The sequence below is a fragment of the Amblyraja radiata genome, chromosome 13, assembly GCF_010909765.2.
Source record: "Amblyraja radiata isolate CabotCenter1 chromosome 13, sAmbRad1.1.pri, whole genome shotgun sequence".
NCBI lineage: Eukaryota > Metazoa > Chordata > Chondrichthyes > Rajiformes > Rajidae > Amblyraja > Amblyraja radiata.
In genome coordinates this window covers 12,612,188-12,629,624 of record NC_045968.1, presented here as the reverse complement: position 1 = coordinate 12,629,624, position 17,437 = coordinate 12,612,188, and the positions used below count along the sequence as shown (strand labels likewise).

The 17,437-nt window shown below is 40.4% G+C and overlaps 2 protein-coding genes across 4 annotated transcripts in view; both read right to left on the bottom strand.

The window, feature by feature from the left end:
* Window positions 1–4,677, bottom strand: part of ccdc150 (coiled-coil domain containing 150) — a 51,513-nt gene extending 46,836 nt beyond the window's left edge. For 2 of the 3 annotated variants that reach the window (XM_033031250.1, XM_033031252.1), the window contains exons 1-2: window positions 4,487–4,643; window positions 2,402–2,780 (exon numbers count right to left, since the gene is read on the bottom strand). In XM_033031250.1, the coding sequence (XP_032887141.1) occupies window positions 2,402–2,780 (379 nt within the window). In that variant the 5' untranslated portion in view covers window positions 4,487–4,643. Of the gene's footprint in view, window positions 1–2,401; window positions 2,781–4,486 lie in introns of all 3 variants that reach the window. The other variant, XM_033031253.1, reaches the window with a different exon arrangement.
* A 2,034-nt stretch (window positions 4,678–6,711) lies between these two features.
* LOC116980127 (extracellular calcium-sensing receptor-like) lies at window positions 6,712–12,570 on the bottom strand. The gene is made up of 5 exons (XM_033032238.1): window positions 12,295–12,570; window positions 9,690–10,517; window positions 9,348–9,575; window positions 7,948–8,071; window positions 6,712–7,613 (listed from the first exon to the last, which is right to left on the bottom strand). Exons 1-5 carry the CDS (start codon window positions 12,553–12,555, stop codon window positions 6,712–6,714), a joined length of 2,343 nt encoding a protein of 780 aa, XP_032888129.1. The 5' UTR covers window positions 12,556–12,570.
* Between the last annotated feature and the right edge of the window lie 4,867 nt (window positions 12,571–17,437).

Sequence of the window (17,437 nt, the reverse complement as noted above, 5' to 3'; positions counted from 1 at the left end):
TGCTTTATTTCTTGAGTTATTAATGAAAATGTTCAAAAATCTGACAAAACTTTGAATTTAAAAACGACTGTCATTCGCTGGTGACGTCACAATGGGTCTGCGATGCATGCCGTCTTCTTTGCGCCCCCGACCACTCCCCAACGCCCCACCCCGGTTATTCAAAAGATGCAGAAAGAATGAGCAAGTCGAGCCCTGTACTCGCCCCGGGTCGGCGCATGGTGGGGAAGTTGCTGCCGCAGAGCCCAGAGACGGAGTGAGGGAGTATTGCGTTCGGGAACCAGCCCTTCACTGTGACGCCGCTCGCCCACCCTCATCCCTCAAACTCTACCCACCTCCCTCTCTGCCCCCCCCCCCCCCACCTGCTCCCTCACTGCCCCCCCCCCGCTCCCTCTCTGCCTCTCCCCTCTGTCCCTGCCATGGGCGGGAATTCTGGGGGGAGGGGGACAGGGTCCCCCCCCCCGTGGTTTGTGAGGTGGGGGACAATCCCCCCCATGTTTTGTAACCCAAATTTTAAAACTCGGTGAAATAAAAATCTATTAAAAATCTCCGCTTTCCGCGAGATAGTGGGGGTGGGACTGATGATCGAGGGCGCTGTTTGGACGAGAAAGACGTCAGTCAGCAGGCAGTGGTGGGGGGGGGAGAGCGGGACATATGATTCTGCTCGATGATTGGAGGAGGGAGGTGTCGGTCAGAGGCGGAAGTAGGGGGGTGGGACTAAGGATAGAGCACTGGGATTGGAGGAGGGAGACATCCTGGTGGAGCAAAGATCATAGAGCGAAGCTTGAATCGGCCCATTCGCAGGGCCTTTCATCGCCCTGCCCGGCGCGGCTTAAAATCGGCTGCAGGATTTTCCACCACCCCGTGGTCAAATTGCTGCATCGAGGCGATGAAGGCTCCCAATGTTGAGGCCCCTGCCGGGCGATGAAACACCCCACAAATGGGCCGATTGAAGCCCCACGATTCGGGGCAGACGAAGCTGCTGTTGCTGAAGTTCGGAGTAGGTCACCAACAAGCTGCCCTTGCCCTCTCTCTGCCCCTGCCCTCGCTCACTCTCCAGCTGCGCATGCGAGTTGGGGGCTATGCGTGAGTGGATAGGGCGGGGGATGGGGTAAAAGGAGCGAATGAATAATATTAATATAATATCAAGAGAGGTGGTAAGTGTGTGTGTGTGTGTGTGTGTGTGCGTGTGTGCGTGCGTGCGTGCGTGCGTGCGTGTGTGTGTGTGACTGACGCCACAGGTCACCCCCCCCCCTGCAATCGCGCATTGAGGGGACAGGACCCAACGGGTCCCACTTAGTCTAGTAAGATAGAAAAGTGTCTGATTACTGCGGGGAGGTTCCATGGCAACAGAATTGTTTTCCCAATACTGCTATATCCTCCAATATTTTTTTCTTTCTTCTTGTCGATTTCCAAGCTAACTCTTAAGTGGTTCTCTCGTTATTCCTTAATGCATAAACCAAAATGGAACGTGGGAAAAGGATAATGAGGTGGATATTCAACAATCAAAAAGTTGAACGGTGCAGCACCGTTGACAGCTAAATGGCCTGCTCCTGCTCCTATTTCCCATCTTCCTTTTGTTTAGGCATAAAGTTGTCTAGTACTGATTCCAGACATTGTATGTAGTGTTTGTCTCCTTGTCTGAGAAAGGATCTTCTTGCCATGGAGGAAATGCAACAAAGGTTTGCTAGACTGATTCCTGAGATAGCAGGAGAGAATGGGCCAATTAGATCTATATTCTATGCAGTATAAAAGAATGGGGGAAACTCATAAAAACCCCAACCATATTTGGCACATAACCAGAGTCCAGAAACAGGTTCACAGCCTCAGCCTCAAGTTCAGGAAAAATTCCTTGAGCCCCGAGAGTAGTGACCTGGAAGAATTGTTTATTGCAGTGGACAGTGTGAGCAAAGTTATTAAATATGTTCAAGGAGAGAGATATATTTCTTACGGTAGATACAAAATGCTGGAGTAACTCAGCGGGACAGGCAGCATCTCTGGAGAGAAGGAATGGGTGACGATTCGGGTTGAGACCTTTCTTCAGCATTTCTTAATGCTAAAGGGGAACAAGGGATGTTGGTAGAAGACAAAACAGAGTATTGAAGAGAACAATCAGTCATTATTGCATTGAATAGTGGTGTTAGTTTGAAGGGTTGCATGACTTATTCCTTTCATTCTTAAATATATATAATTCTCTGATTTGTTGGAATCAATGTTGATTTGTACTTGTGTAAGGGAAGAAAAAACCTTCAACATGATCACTGTGTTTCAATTTGGCCATTAGCTCATCAAACTCTCTAAGCAGAATCACATTCCAAGTTCTACCCACATTGTTGGCTCCTTTATTATTTAAATATCTAGTAGGAATAGCAATTAATTACATACGGGTATAAGTATTCATTACCTGAATATTCTGGGTTGAGCTCTTTTGCTGTCTGTATTCGAAATAGATTTAATTTCATTGTTTGTATAACACTTTCCAGTCGGCATACACGGCTCACGAGAAATTCATAATTTTTCCATAGAACCTCACTTTCAACACCAAATGCTTTTCTGGCATGGAGGGGACTGACAGGCCTGTGACTGTTATAATCATTAATCTTGGGTACTCCAGAGGCCTCAACACCGAATCCCAGGCTCTCTAATTCTTGAATTATAGCATCTGTTTGCTCCTCAGCTGCAATGATCCGATGTTGAAGCACAGTAAATGACTCGGGTACTGTAGCACCAATGTGTATTGGAGGTATTGGTGCATGCGCCATGTTTAAAGCATCAGTAGTCATCTGTAAAATTAAAAACACCTAATTAAAATAATTCTGTGTCCCTCAACAGTATTAGGTGCAATTAAACTGTTTTGGTTCAGCCCTTAATAGCAATGTTATAAGGAAATTATATTTTATGTACATTTTCTTATTACACTTCGTTAGTGCATGTGGGTATTGATTTAGTCAAGCAGTACCTAAGACTCTATTTTCCTTGCTTCATATTCTCTCCTGCAAAACTGACTGGTACTCACTATCCCATACTGTCCCCAAACATTCTCTCTCCTGCCCTTCACAAGATTTCTATGACTTTCTTTCTTATTATCTCCTTGGGACCACAGCACTGGCAAATGCAGAACTCTGGAAGAACTCAGTAGGTTAAGCAGCATCTGTGGAGGCAAAATATTTGAGTCAATGTTTCCAGTTGAGACCCTGATCAAGACTGAGAGAGAACGGGAAAGAGCCAGTGCAGTCTGTAGAGGTGTGGGACAGAGGCTGGTAGGTGCAGCCAGTTGGGAAAGGGGATGATTGGCAGAGGGAACCAACCGGAAAAAGATGGGAGGAATAAACAAAGAGAGAAGAAAACTAGATGGACAGGTGAATGTGTGAGGGAGGAGTGCACCAGAGTTGTGGGTTACTTCAAATAGCAAAATTCAAATTTCATCCCATAAGTTGTTTTCTCCAGTTTGTGTCTGGCCTCTCAAAATGATCTAGATTCTAGCCTGATCCATTTTGCCAACCCATTTTTTTAACATTCACTGTGACCCTAACATTGTCTGCGTTACATCAGTGGTTTTCAGAAGGACCACACAACCAGGAGAAATACACTCGGTCTTTCAAAGACAAGATACTCTTTGATGTCAGGGAAAAAAAGTCATAATGATACCTTGCAATGAGAAGCCAGGAAATTGACTAGCTCTTTATTCATTTCACCTCTACCCCAATTGAAGGCATTGGACTTGTCCAAGAAACTAATGTGCAACAATGATGAGAACTATATTCTGCACTCTGTATCTTTCCCTTTGCTCTATCTATTGTGCTTCAGTTTGACCTGATTGTATCTACTTGTGGTATATCTGATCTGATTGCAATGCATGCAAAATAATTCCTTACACTGTGCATGTGACAATAATAAACCTAAACAATAATAAACCTAAACCTCCTCCCTCCGGTGTAAATAGCCAGCAATGCAATGTTGGGACTTCCTTGCAGAAAAAGATAGAGCTGAATTGCATCATATATTCCTGTGCAGGATGATGAAGGGGGATCTTGTAGAGATTAATAAGATCACGAGGGATAAAAATAGGGTCAATGCACATAATCTTTTACCCAGGTAGGGGAATCAGGAACCGGAGGACATAGGCTTAAGGTGAGAGGGGAAAGATATAATTGGAACTTGGGAGCATCTTTGTGTGGCATACGGAACAAACTACCAGAGGAGGTAGCTGAATTGAGGCAGGTACTATAACACGTAAAATATATTTGGACAGGTACATGGATAAGAAAGGCTTAGAGGGATATGAGCCAAACGCAGGCGGGTGGGACAAGTATAGACAAGTGGGACCAGATGAGGTATCTTGCTCAGCATGGGCAAGTCGGGCCGAAGGGCTGTATGACACTGTGATTCTAAGTAGCTCTGACGGGACAAAGTACCGGGGTACCAGCTGGAAATGTAATACATTTTTTCGCTACCCTTCGGATTCGAAGACGCTGGAAGACAAACCGACCTTAAATTTCGGCACCTGCCAACGGTGTTTCTCTTTCGCGGCGGATGGTGGATCAGCGGTTGCGGGTTATTTTCGACCACTTTGCAGAGGTCGGGGTAGGTAGGCTGCAAGCGGCCAACGGCGGCGGTAGGCCCGGATTCCCGTCGCCATGGCGACGCCAAACCGCCGCCGGGGCGCCCCCGCCCCCGCCCCTGCCCCACGCATGCGCGACTACTGCCCTTTCCAACTACCATTGCCCAGGGCAGCAGTGAAGGGCTTGAGGTGGTTCCCAATGAAGGGACTAAAAGAACTACGACCAAGTCCTTGTGATATCTCACTGAGAAGACTAGAATGGGGAAAAGGAACATGCAAGCAGTGATATTAAAACAAAAATTCTGTAGATACTGGAAATCTGAAATCAAAGCAGATAATGCTGGGAAACTCAGTTATGGTATGGTACTTGATTTGTTAGTGCATCAATCAGGTAGAATGCTTTTATGGGTAATATAATAGTTATCATAAAAAACCCCACAAAGTGCTGGAGTAACTCAGTGGATCAGGCAGCAAGTTTTTACTCGCAATATAATAGTTACCCTATCTTACAGTATCTTAAAGTATCATTGATCATTACATTGGATCAGTGTTGTAAAACATTTGCTATTTTATAACCATATAACAATTACAGCACGGAAAACAGGCCATCTTGGCCCTTCAAGTCTGTGCCAAACACTTATTTTCCCCTAGTCCCATCTACCTGCGCTCATTTTTCCCAGTTTTATTTTTATAATCGAAAACAAGAATTGGAATCATGATGGGAATAGATAGGGTGAAGGCACAGTCTTTTACCCAGGGTAGGGGAATCAAAAACTAGGGGACATCAGTTTAAGATGAGAAGGGAAAGATTTAATAGGAACCCGTGAGGCAACGTTTTTATATATAGGATGGGCATATAGAAAAGGCTGCCAGAGCAGGTAGTTGAGGCAGGTACTGTAGCAACATTTAAAATACATTTGGACAGGAAAGGCTTAGAAGGATATTGGCCAAACACAGGCAGGTGGGACTAGTGTAGATGGGGCATCTTGATCAGCAGGAGCAAATTGTTTCCATGCTCTTTCACTATAATAGAATCAGTCTTTGTAGAGATTTTCAAAATCTAATGAAAGAAAGAGTAATTATTGTATTACTAGTAAAAACTTACTGCCTGATCCACTAATTTACTCCAGAGTTTGTACTTTTTTTGTTCCAAAAAACTTTATTCCCTTTCTGGTTTCAAGAAGTATTTTACCCATCCCTCCAGAAACAATTCAGCTGCTGTGGTATTTCAACCAGTTGCACGTGAAGGTAGATGCACTGACCAAATCATAATTGCTTTTGAGACCGTTGGCATCAAGTTTCTCTGTTTTGGACACAACAGTGAAGTAGACTTAAAACTCATCAACACTTTGGAATTTTTACTCCACAGTGTTTGACCCTTCAACCTAACTTGCTCATGCTGATCAAGATGCCCCCATCTACACTAGTTCCACATGCCTGCGTTTGGCCCATATCCTTCAAACCTTCCCTGTCCATGTACCTGTCCAAATCTCTTTCTAAATGTTGTAATAGTACCTGCATTAAGAATATCACTGAGTATTAACTAAACAATTGCCATGGAGACATCACTGAGCTCATAAGGAACATTTGAGATAAAATTCTGTATTGTTTTTGGAGAGATGAGAAAGTCTTCTTGAATTTCAAAATCTAGGCTCTGTGTCTTGGCTTTTGATTGCCTATTTGAAAGTCTATATTTAGCCATATTTGTTGATAACCATAATTTGAATATGTATGGAGGGTTGCAATCAAGTACTAATTATATGTAATTTTTGTAGAGTGCATATGTTGGTTTTACACACCCAATTCCATTAAAAAGTGCTACATCTCGTGACATAATACAAAAAATAAATGGCATTTACAACATTATTTGTAAGCTCAGGACATCACAAAGAGATTTGTGGCTGCCAGGCCTATCAAAGAAAAGTAATTAATTTGGGCAGATTTAGACAAACAGTGACATGATACTATTTTTATTGTCTTCATTAATCACAGCATTACAAATCTTTTTCATATTCAAGTCTAGTTACATCAGTTATGAAACCAATGAGGTCCATGAACACCCATCAATATTTTGAGGTAACTTTTATTAACATGCGTAGATTAAATAAATACATCACTCATCCACATTGATAGCTACAAAGTAATGCACTGGTTTAGCCTCCTTTACCCATCAGGTGTTTTTTCGTATTCTGTTCTGGTTTCAACAATATGATGTAACATTTAGGAGCAAAATTGCAGGTAGCCAGACCAAAGCTCGAAGACAAAATTGCAAATATTTCAACAGCCACTGTGTATTTTCCAGGCGAACTAATGTAAGCTGGAATGAAAGTTATCCAAACTGCAGAAAAGATTAACATGCTGAAAGTGATAAACTTGGCTTCATTGAAGTTGTCTGGCAGTTTTCGTGCAAAAAAAGCTAAAATGACGGAGATAGCTGCCAGCAAGCCAATGTAACCCAAGACACAAGAGAACGCTTCTACAGAGCCAACATCACATTCCAAGATCACTTTAGTACTTTGATGTTTGGTGTTTTTAATTGGAAATGGAGGTGCGCTAACCAGCCATAAAGTGCATATTACAACTTGAAAAAAAGTGCATGCAAAAACACTTGCCCTTTGCTGACGGGGCCCAAAATATTTCATCATGTTATTGTTAGGAAGAGTAGCACTAAATGCCATTAACACAACAATTGTTTTGCCGAGGATGCAGGAAATGCACAAAGCAAAGCTAACTCCAAATACTGTATGTCGTAACATGCAGGACCAGACAGATGGCTGGCCAATGAAAGACAGTGAGCATAAAAAGCAAAGAACTAATGAAACTAACAGAAGAAAACTCAACTCCATATTATTTGCTCTCACAACAGGAGTATTTCGGTAATGGATAAAAATGGCTAATATTACAACAGTTAGGCAGACTCCAAACAATGCTACAGTTGTTAATATGATCCCCAGGGTATCTTCAAATGAAAGAAACTCGATTTCTTTCAGGACACATTTATCATGTTCTTGATTTGACCAATAGTCAATTGGACATGTCAAACAATGTATAGAATCTGCAAATTAAAATAAATTTTGAAATAAGCAAATATAAACAACTGTATGAATGAGATATTTATCAATATGCATAAATCTGCCATTTAAATTATTTTTTTAAATTATTTTGTATGTTTATTGGTATTTCATCCCAGGTTGGCATGGACTCAGTGGATAGAAGTGCCTTTAAAAAGCTATATCTTTCAATTAATCAAAGGTGTGAACAATCAAAAAATACAACAAAGCTATTTTGAATGGTTATCAATGAAGTTATAACATTTGCTCTAAATACATTAATAGTAACTTTCAAAAATGCAAATAACAAAACGAAGATCACATTACATTTTCACACACCTGTTTGATTGCTAATTTTCCCCTCTGCACACTGCAAACAGTCAAAGCAGCATATTGGCTCTCCTTTTCGTGCGGCTTTTCTTGTTCCAGCTGGGCAACTTTCACTGCACACTGATTTTGGGATCTACGTCAATGTAAATACAACAGGAAATTTAGTGAAGGAAGAAACTGCAGATGCTGGTTACACACCGAAGATCGACACAAAATGCTGGAGTAACTCAGCAGGACAGGCTGAAGACGTGTCTTGACCCGAAACATCACCCATTAGTTCTCTCCAGAGATGCTGCCTGTCCCACTGAGTTACTCCAGCATTTTGTATCTATCTTCAGGGAATTTGGTGATTCAGTTCTAATCACATGTACTCCAAAAGTTACATATGACACATAGCAGATACACTATGAATCAATTAATATCTTTTAGGATTGTTAGCTGGTCCTGGAGTATATGTAATCCTTATTTTCCTTTGTTTTTCCGTGTTAAACATATTTCAGACATACAGCATGGAAACAGGCCATTCGTCCCACCGTGTCCACACCGACCATCAACTAATCCCATATTTAACCAATTTTGTTCTTCTGAAATTCCTAACAACTCCCTCACATTCTACCTCTCACCTGCACACTGACGGCAATTTACAGTGATCAATTAACCTACAAACACGTACATCTTGGCGATGTGGGGGGAAACCGGTTCACCCGAAGGTAACCCACGCGGTTACAGGGAGAACATGCAAACTCCACTCCGGACGTCATCGAGTGATATGATCGACCCCAGGTCTTAGGAGCTGTGAAGCAGCAGCTCCATCAGCGTCACCACTCTACTACCCTGAGCTTAGATATGTTGTGAGATACAGGATTCAAAAATACTGTGGATGAAATAGATACAATAAGTATACTTATAATAAGAATGTTAGTTTGCTCATTTACAATTGTAACAACCAATACAAATGTTTAAAAATATGACAAGATATAGAAATGTTTTGCATGAGGGTTATCTATTTTGTAAAAATACTGCAAATAACTATTTCACTTAAGACATTCAAAATTTCACTTTACTGCTTTGATTATTTGAGTTTCTTCTTTTAAGATTGAGTCTGCATTGGCAAAAAACAATTATCTTTGGCAGGGAGCAAAACAGAAATGAAAATTATTGTTATTTTAGGTTAAGGTTTATTATTGTCACACGTACTGAGGTACAGTGAAAAGTTTTGTTTTGCAAGCTATCCAAACCGATCAGATATATAATATTGAAATCTTCCATACTGCCATTATTGCCAATAATGAATAACTTTTGGTTAATTATTTGTGGGAGTAAATAGTAAGCTGGTACATCGTTTCATCCTATAAGATATAGAATGTCTATTATTCTATAGTTCCATGAAAATAAATTGAAATAATTACCTCTTTTTTCCTATTATTCCAAATAACAACGTCTTCATCAATGAAAAGCTCCTGCCCAGGAGCTGCCGATGCATCAAAAAGGCCAACAGTTACAATTTTAACAGAACCGTTTGCATCCATTTGCCAGTTCATGATATCATAGGAAGCAACAGGATCGCCATTTTCATCAAAATATACTTTATCACCATACCGGTTTGTAAACTTAACTTCTTTCAGGTAATGGAGTAGCTGTATGTTAACATTGAAAAATAATATTGTTATATTAACCTTTTAACAATAAATAATACAAATATCATTATTGATTAACACAATCTGACAATGCATAATGTAAAAATATCTTACTTGCCATGGTTCAAAGTGTGAAACATTTGCACAAGTTTTGTGCATGAATGGTCCTTTGTTCGACTCGCAGGTAACCAAATTATGAAGTGCATGAGCTATTGCATACACTGCTTTGTAGACGTTATATGAAACTCTCAATTGTGATACATCACTATACACACTGTCTATTTTCCCAATATCTTCTTGTCTTGTGCACATTGGTTTGGAACTAATCGTTGAAGTGATATAATCGGGCGAATTAAGAGTACAACTAAATAAATTTTCCCAGAATCGATTTATTAAAGCATTACCCGGAGTTGAAGATGGATGCACCTTCAGAAGAAATTCTTTGAATTGTGGAATTTTTTCATTACGAAAGGCAAATCCTAGGGTCCCACCAAATGATTTAAAGTTTTCTTTAGTTGCCAATAGAGCAGCAGTACTCCAAGTTTCACTTGCTATCCACTGTCTATTGGTAATATTCTGTCGCACTACTTCATTAACAAAATTAATTATGTCTCCCACACCAGCAAACAACACGATAATTTTCACTGTAGATTTTTTGATGGTTTCTACAATCTGAAGTATCTTTTCATGTGAATAGACTTTTGGAATTGTCTCTGTAAACCCAAGGCAAATGCCATAATTCTGAACCTGTTCATTAAATAACTGAACTAAATATTGACCATAATCATCTTCGATGGCTATAGACCCAACCCACGTCCAGCCAAAATGCTTCACAAGTTGTGCCATAGCTTTGGCTTGGAAACTATCACTAGGTATTGTCCTTAAAAAGGTGGGAAACTCCACTTTGTTGCTAAGGCATGAACATGAAGAAGAGTAGCTGACCTGTAAAATAGTAAATAAAAAATATAAAGACTCGGTGAAAAGATGGTGTCAGGAGGTATATTCACAATTTTGTCAAAAATATAGTAAATCTCATCAGAATTTAAAATTAACATCCATAACAATTCACATGAATTAAATGAATAACAATAACATTTGAAAATAGCTCCCGCATTCATTAATTCTTGCGGACGATTTAAAATACGAAGAAAGACACAAAATGCTGGAGTAACTCAGCGGGCGAGGCAGCATCTCTGGAGAGAAGGAATGGGCGACGTTTCGGGTTGAGACCCTTCTGCAGACTGATGTCAGGGGAGAGGGCGGGACAAAGATAGAATGTAGGCAAAGACAGTAAGACTAGTGGGAGAACTGGGAAGGGGATGGAGAGAGAAAGCAGGGGCTATCAGAAGTTAGAGAAGTCAATGTTCATACTGCTGGGGTTTAAACTACCTAAACAAAATATGAGGTGCTGTTCCTCCAATTTGCGCTCGGCCTCCTCCATTGTCAGAAAGGTCAGATTGGGAATGGGAGGGGGAGTTGAAGTGCTGGGCCACCGGGAGATCAGGTAGGTTAAGAAAGACTGTGCGGAGGTGTTCAGTGAAACGATCGCTGAGCCTGCGCTTGGTCTCGCCGATGTAGATAAGTTGACACCTGGAACAGCGGATACAGAGGAGGTGCAACTGAAGCTCTGCCTCACCTGGAAAGACTGGGTCGTTGGATGGAGTAGAGGGGGGAGGTAAAGATACAGGTGTTGCATCTCCTGCGGTTTCAGGGAAAGTACCTGGGGAGGGGCTGGTTTGAGTGGGAAATGGACGAGTTGACCAGGGCGTTTCGGAGGGAACGGTCTCTGCGGAAAGCAGAAAGGGGTGGAGATGGGAAGATGTGGCCAGTAGTGGGATCCCATTGGAGGTGGCAAAAATGTTGGAGGATTATATGCTGTATGCGACGGCTGATGGGGTAGAAGGTGGGGACAAGGGGGACTCTGTCCTTGTTATGAATGGGGGGGGAGGGGGAGTAAGAGCGGAGCTGCGGCATATCGAGGAGACCCTAGTGAGAGCCTCATCTATAATGGAAGAGGGGAACCCCTGTTTCCTAAAGAATGAAGACATCTCCGATGCCCTATGGAACACCTCATCCTGGGCGCAGATGCGGCATTGACGGAGGAATTGGGAGTAGGGGATAGAGTCTTTACAAGAAGCAAGGTGGAAAGAAGTGTGGTCAAGATAGCTATGTGAGTCAGTAGGTTTGTAGTAGATGTCGGTCAATAGTCTGTTTCCTGTGATGGAGACGGTGAGATCTAGAAACGGTAGGGAGATGTCGGAGATGGTCCAAGTGAATTTGAGTGCAGGATGGAAATTAGTGGTGAGGTTGATGAAGTCAGTGAGTTCTGCATGGGTGCAGGAAGTAACACCAATGCAGTCGTCAATGTAGCGGAGGTAGAGTTCGGGGATAGGGCCAGTGTACGCCTGGAACAGGGATTATTCGACGTACCATACAAAGAGGCAGGCATAGCTAGGGCCCATGCGAGCGCCCATAGCTATGCCTTGGATTGGGAGGAAGTGGGAGTAGTTGAAGGAGAAGTTGTTGAGGGTAAGGACCAGCTCTGCTAGACGGAGGGGTGTATTGGTAGACGGAAATTGGCTGGTTCTGCGGTATTAAAATACGATATGGAACTTATGATAAAGTGACTTTATACCACTTCATATCCAGAGAGAATTTGCATTTGTGTTGCAAACTAAATGTTTTTGGTATACCAACGCATCTTTAGTACTGTTCTTACCATAGGAATTCCAAATCGTCCTGCAATTCTTCCAATGATAATGGACTGTGTTGATCGTGCATCGCCAACTATTGCAGAAATTGGAGGTGATCCAACACATTTGGAATTATTGATGCTGTTATCTATTCCATTAAGGAGAGTGAATGCTGCCCTGACTGCCTGTGGTACTTTACGGCAGTTATCATAAATGCTGTAGCCTAGTTTTATATTTGGAAGGAGTGTTTGATCTTTGTTTATTTCTTGGATGGCGAAGATCATCATTTGAAGCCACCGAAATGTTCTGAAATTAAAACTGTTGAGGAAGAAAATGAGTCGCATTGCCCTTACTTTATAAAGTGAGTCGCAAGTTATCTCTTCATTCCATTTCTTGCAATAAACAAAATTGCACGCAAAATGCAATTTAAATGTAACATAGTCAAACCAGCACAATTAATTACAAAATTTAAACCAAGGGCTATTTAATATTGACGGTCCCATGTAAGTCGAGTTTACTTGTTCTGACTGAGTTCATCGAAGCAGCTTTCAATTGCAGTGGTGTACCCAATCTTGTAATAAAATGATTGGTGAAATCAATGAGTTTGTCATTTAATTACAGAGAATTACTATTGGTTATAGAGTCATATACATACATCAAGGAAATACAAATATCTTTGTTGGAATGGACCCAACTGGTTCATGCTGACAGATACCCCATTTAAGCCACATTAACCGTTCATGCTTCAAGAAAAAAAGTGTTTACATGACATAAAATAAACGAAACCTCAAATTTTTGGGTAGCGATTTGTAAGTTTTGTGAGGACAAATTTCCATGGCCATAAGCAAGGATTACCTGTAGCCATTCCATCAGTATATATTTTGGCAATATATATTTGCAATATATATTTGGCAGTATATATTTGCATTATCACAGTTGGTACGATTGAGACATTTGAATGAATAAATGAATGAATACGTTTATTGGCCAAGTATTCACATGCAAGGAATTTGCCTTGGTGTTCCACCCACAAGTGACAACATGACATACAGTGACAGTTAGGAATGACACATAAAACATTAAATGTTTTTAGACATGTTGGGTTTTTTTCAGTTAAATGTTCAGTCATCTACTTAATGGAAATTAGGCATTCAAGATAATTTCTACCTCTTGTCTTTAGTTCTTACCATGAACCATTATTTCTGCTAATAAAAGGAATCTGATTTATTTGTTTAAACTGAGAGGATAAATAATGTTTAACATTGGGTGTTTCTTTAAAAACATTCAATCTATTTGTTGGCAACAAACGCCTATCAACAATGACTGCTTTTAAAATTATTTTGAACTTTAAACATTTCATTTGATTTAACTCAATATAGGAACAAATTCCTACTAGCTGCCATCACTAAAATCTTCTATTTTTTTCTCTTCCCATTGTAATCAAAGCCAGAATATTTAATTATTTCAAAAATCATCTATTATAGCTCTGACCATTTTTTGTTTATGAAAATATATTGTGCCCAAAGTTTTCAAGCTAACAAGAATAAATAATATAATTATTTAGTCTAATTTCAATTTGAACAATTGCAATGTTGCATTGTATACTTTTTCCATATACAATGTTTTATAGAGATTTGTTTAAGCATAAGAGCATTAAAAATCAATGGTGTTATTGAATCTCACAAGAATTTAGTGAAGAAGTCACAAATAGATTCTTAGTTTAAGAAAGAACTGCAGATGCTGAAAAAACTAAGCAGATGTTTAGTTCGTCACTTTATATGCACTGAAACATTATTGATAGAAATTGAAAAATTTTAACCTGCTGCATATCCAGTAAAGATCTTTTTTACTTTGAAAAAACAGAATACCTATCATTCTTGATGATTTTTAAGTATTTTAAATATTTGACAGGAAGCTCGTGATAAAACATTTAAACTCACCCCTCACACCACAGATCCTCAGGCTTTGCCTTATAGGAAAGTTCAGGTGCAGATACTGAAAAGTGAATAGGAAACAATCCACCAATGATGATATCACCATCTTCGTGGACTCCGTACAGATTAAACTTCTCAAGTAGTTGACATGTTGGATTGGTGACCCCAAGCACTGAGAGAGAGAATGCATGTGCTAGGGCAAAACGAACAAAGAAACTCATTATTGCCTTCATCACAGGTGAAAGCAGACTGATTTATTTCAGTGTCAGCTCCTTTATATACAGCTGGTACATTTGGCAGAACCCATCATTTTACAAGAACTTAAAAACTAAAATATTCCCAAAAGTATTCAACAGTATTGCATGCTTTAATCTGCACTGGGAAAAGCAACTACAACAGCACTGAACAAAATTATTATTGTGTACAATTTTGAGTCACAGAAAGTGGAAAATGATTTGTACACAGGTGACCTCTGGGTGAAGGAATGTGAATAATGAACAATACTCTGATAAACCAAGTGACTGATAGTAATAGATTCCAGTGGTTTGTATTGGAGGATGGAGGATAAAATACACATGACCTCATTTATCCCGAAATTCCAACAATAAATCATATTTTAATCTATAATAATATGAATGTGCAAGCAAGCTTTGTATCCATTTCTAGTTCATCCATTCCCTCATTATATTTTTATATACGATGTAGTTATTTGTTCAAAGCATAAATTCAAATAAACACGTAATGTTAACCCATTTGCAACAAAGTCTGCAGAACAGAGAACAACAGATATTAAACAGGAGCAGGAAATTTAGCCTGATTTTCTCCCTTTAGTCTGCATAATATGGAAGCTTATTGCACCTGAACTGTCTAGATAAACTAACACTGGTCTCCTCTCCATGTCTATGTGTAGGGACAGGAGATTTATGATTGGAGATTGGTGCAGGATGGAAGGATCTAAATTCCTGAGATATTGGGACCAGTCTGGGGAAGAAGGAGATGTTAGACTCGGGTAGGATCGGGAGCATATGCTGGAGGGATCATTTGCTAGAGCTTTATGGGTGTGTTTAAACCTAAAGAGAAAGGTATAGGGACCTGTACAGGGAACAAAGGAATGGGGAAAAGCAGGTGGAGACAGAGAAATCAAAAGGCTGATTGATTACAGTCTAATAACTGCAAAAAAATTAATACTAAAATTTTGGAAAAAACCAGCAGCCCCCACAATTAAAATGTGGATTACGGAAATGACTGAGACCTTGCACTTGGAAAAAATAAGACTTGTCTTAATTGACAAACCAGAACTTTTTGTAAGCTATGTAAGAAATCTGTAATTAAATTGTCGCTTACTATTATTTGTATACATGCTTCTAATTAAAATATTTATTAAAAAAAGGTGAAAAACAATCTGACCCACAATGGAGGTCAACGTCAACTTAACAAGTTTGCAATGTCCTAAGTTATACGCAACTGTGGTAAATGGCAAACTGGAATTAGTTTTAGTCACATTACCTTTTGCAGCTAACAAAGACTTTCACTGCCAGAGTGAGGTTACATCATCTATTGCATTTGGTGCTCCCAATGTGACCTCATCTACCATTTGTGAGACCAAATGTAGATTTGGTGACCATTTCATTGAACACTTACACTCTGACCGCTAAAGCCTGCTAGCATTTTAACTCCTCTTTTCATTCCCACACTGATCTTTCTGCCCTTGGTTAACTCCATTACCAGAGGGAGGCGACACAAACTTGAAGAATAGCCCCTCATATTCCGTGTGGGTAGCCTGCAACCCAGTGGTATGAACATTGAATTCTCCAATTTCAAGTACCATCCCCACTGCCTTGGGTACACATTTCTTACACCAGCCCTGTCACCCTTTCCCCTTTGGCTCATATTCCATCCCTCCCATCTCAGAGTCCCCCATTTCCCTGATATCCTCCCACTCTATCCCCTTCCACCTATATCCTTTCCTTCGGCTTTGAATGTCACTTTTGTCTTTCGTTATTTGTCACTCTTTTGCATCGTTTTCACCTTTAGCATTTGTCACCATTTCCACCCACCAATCCCTCCCTTCACCTCCACGTACCCAACTATCACTTGCCAGGCTTTGTCCAGTCCCCATTTTTCCTCTCTAGCTTTCTCCCCCTCACTCCCTCAGTCTGACGAGAAGTCCCAACATGAAATATCATCTGTCCATTCCCACCATTAGTGCTGCCTGACCCGTTGAATTCCATCAGCACTTTGTTTTTTGCTAAAGGCTTCCATTCATCTGGCATCTTTCATGCTCATCGTGCTTAATAGCCAAAAACATTTAGTTAATTATATAATGTGGAAAATTCAACAAATTGCCAATTTATGCAAACAGCATGTGGAAATAACATGATCATTTGTGTTAGTGATCCCAGGACAGAACACTGGGATAACTCAACCGATCTTTTTATAGAGCATGGAATCTTTTATTTTCACCAGAGTAGATGGAGCCTCCTAAGGGTAAATGTCTGATGGTGCAGCCTTCCTGTAGCAAGAGTTTTAACATCCAATATCAAGGGGAGTGAGGGAAACAAAAGTGAGCCCAGTTAGCATCTGCCATCTGCGAGAGATGATGGTGCGGCTTTGACGTTATTCTGCCTAGAGTGGGGAATGTTTGCTCTGTGGTTGCATTTGCTGTTGTGGCTGGCTAGGCCTAACCTTGACAGGCAGACCCTCCCACAGCTTCCACAGGTGAAGTTGCCTCTGATCGTTGGATTTGGGAGTGTGTTTCTGTTGCCATTGATCATTTTGCGGCCTGGCCTCAGGGGGTCTTGAACCATAAGCTGTGGTGGTGCATCATACTCGCCTGGAGGTCCTCTCTCCACAGTTCGAAGGCATAAAATACTGAAAACGTGCTTGAGAGGGATTAGCACACAAATGGATATACTGGAAAAATTAACATTTTCCACTTTCGCCCCGATTAATATCCTTGCCTTTGCAATACAGATTTTCAGAATTTACAATTTTGAACCATTTCGTTCTGATTTGGTCTCATTATTCAAAATATAACTTCAAAACAAACTTAATTTGTGTTTATACATAATTTGTTAAAACCACTCAGAAAAACAAAGTAAGTTTAGGGAAAGTATCTCATTGCTAAAGAAAAGCTCTCCATTTTAGAATATGTACATAGAAATTATAGTTTGCATTTAGGCAACTGGAGATTTACTAAAAAACTGTTCAGATCCTTTCTCAGTGATCAACAGAA

Coding starts and splice junctions, on each gene's coding strand:
- LOC116980127 (XM_033032238.1), bottom strand. CDS start 12,555: ATGATGATCTTCGCCATCCAAGAAATAAACAAAGATCAAACACTCCTT. Junction 8,072..9,347: donor GGAATAATAGGAAAAAAGAG/GTAATTATTTCA, acceptor ACATTGACGTAG/ATCCCAAAATCAGTGTGCAG. Junction 7,614..7,947: donor GAAAATTAGCAATCAAACAG/GTGTGTGAAAAT, acceptor TTTAATTTGCAG/ATTCTATACATTGTTTGACA.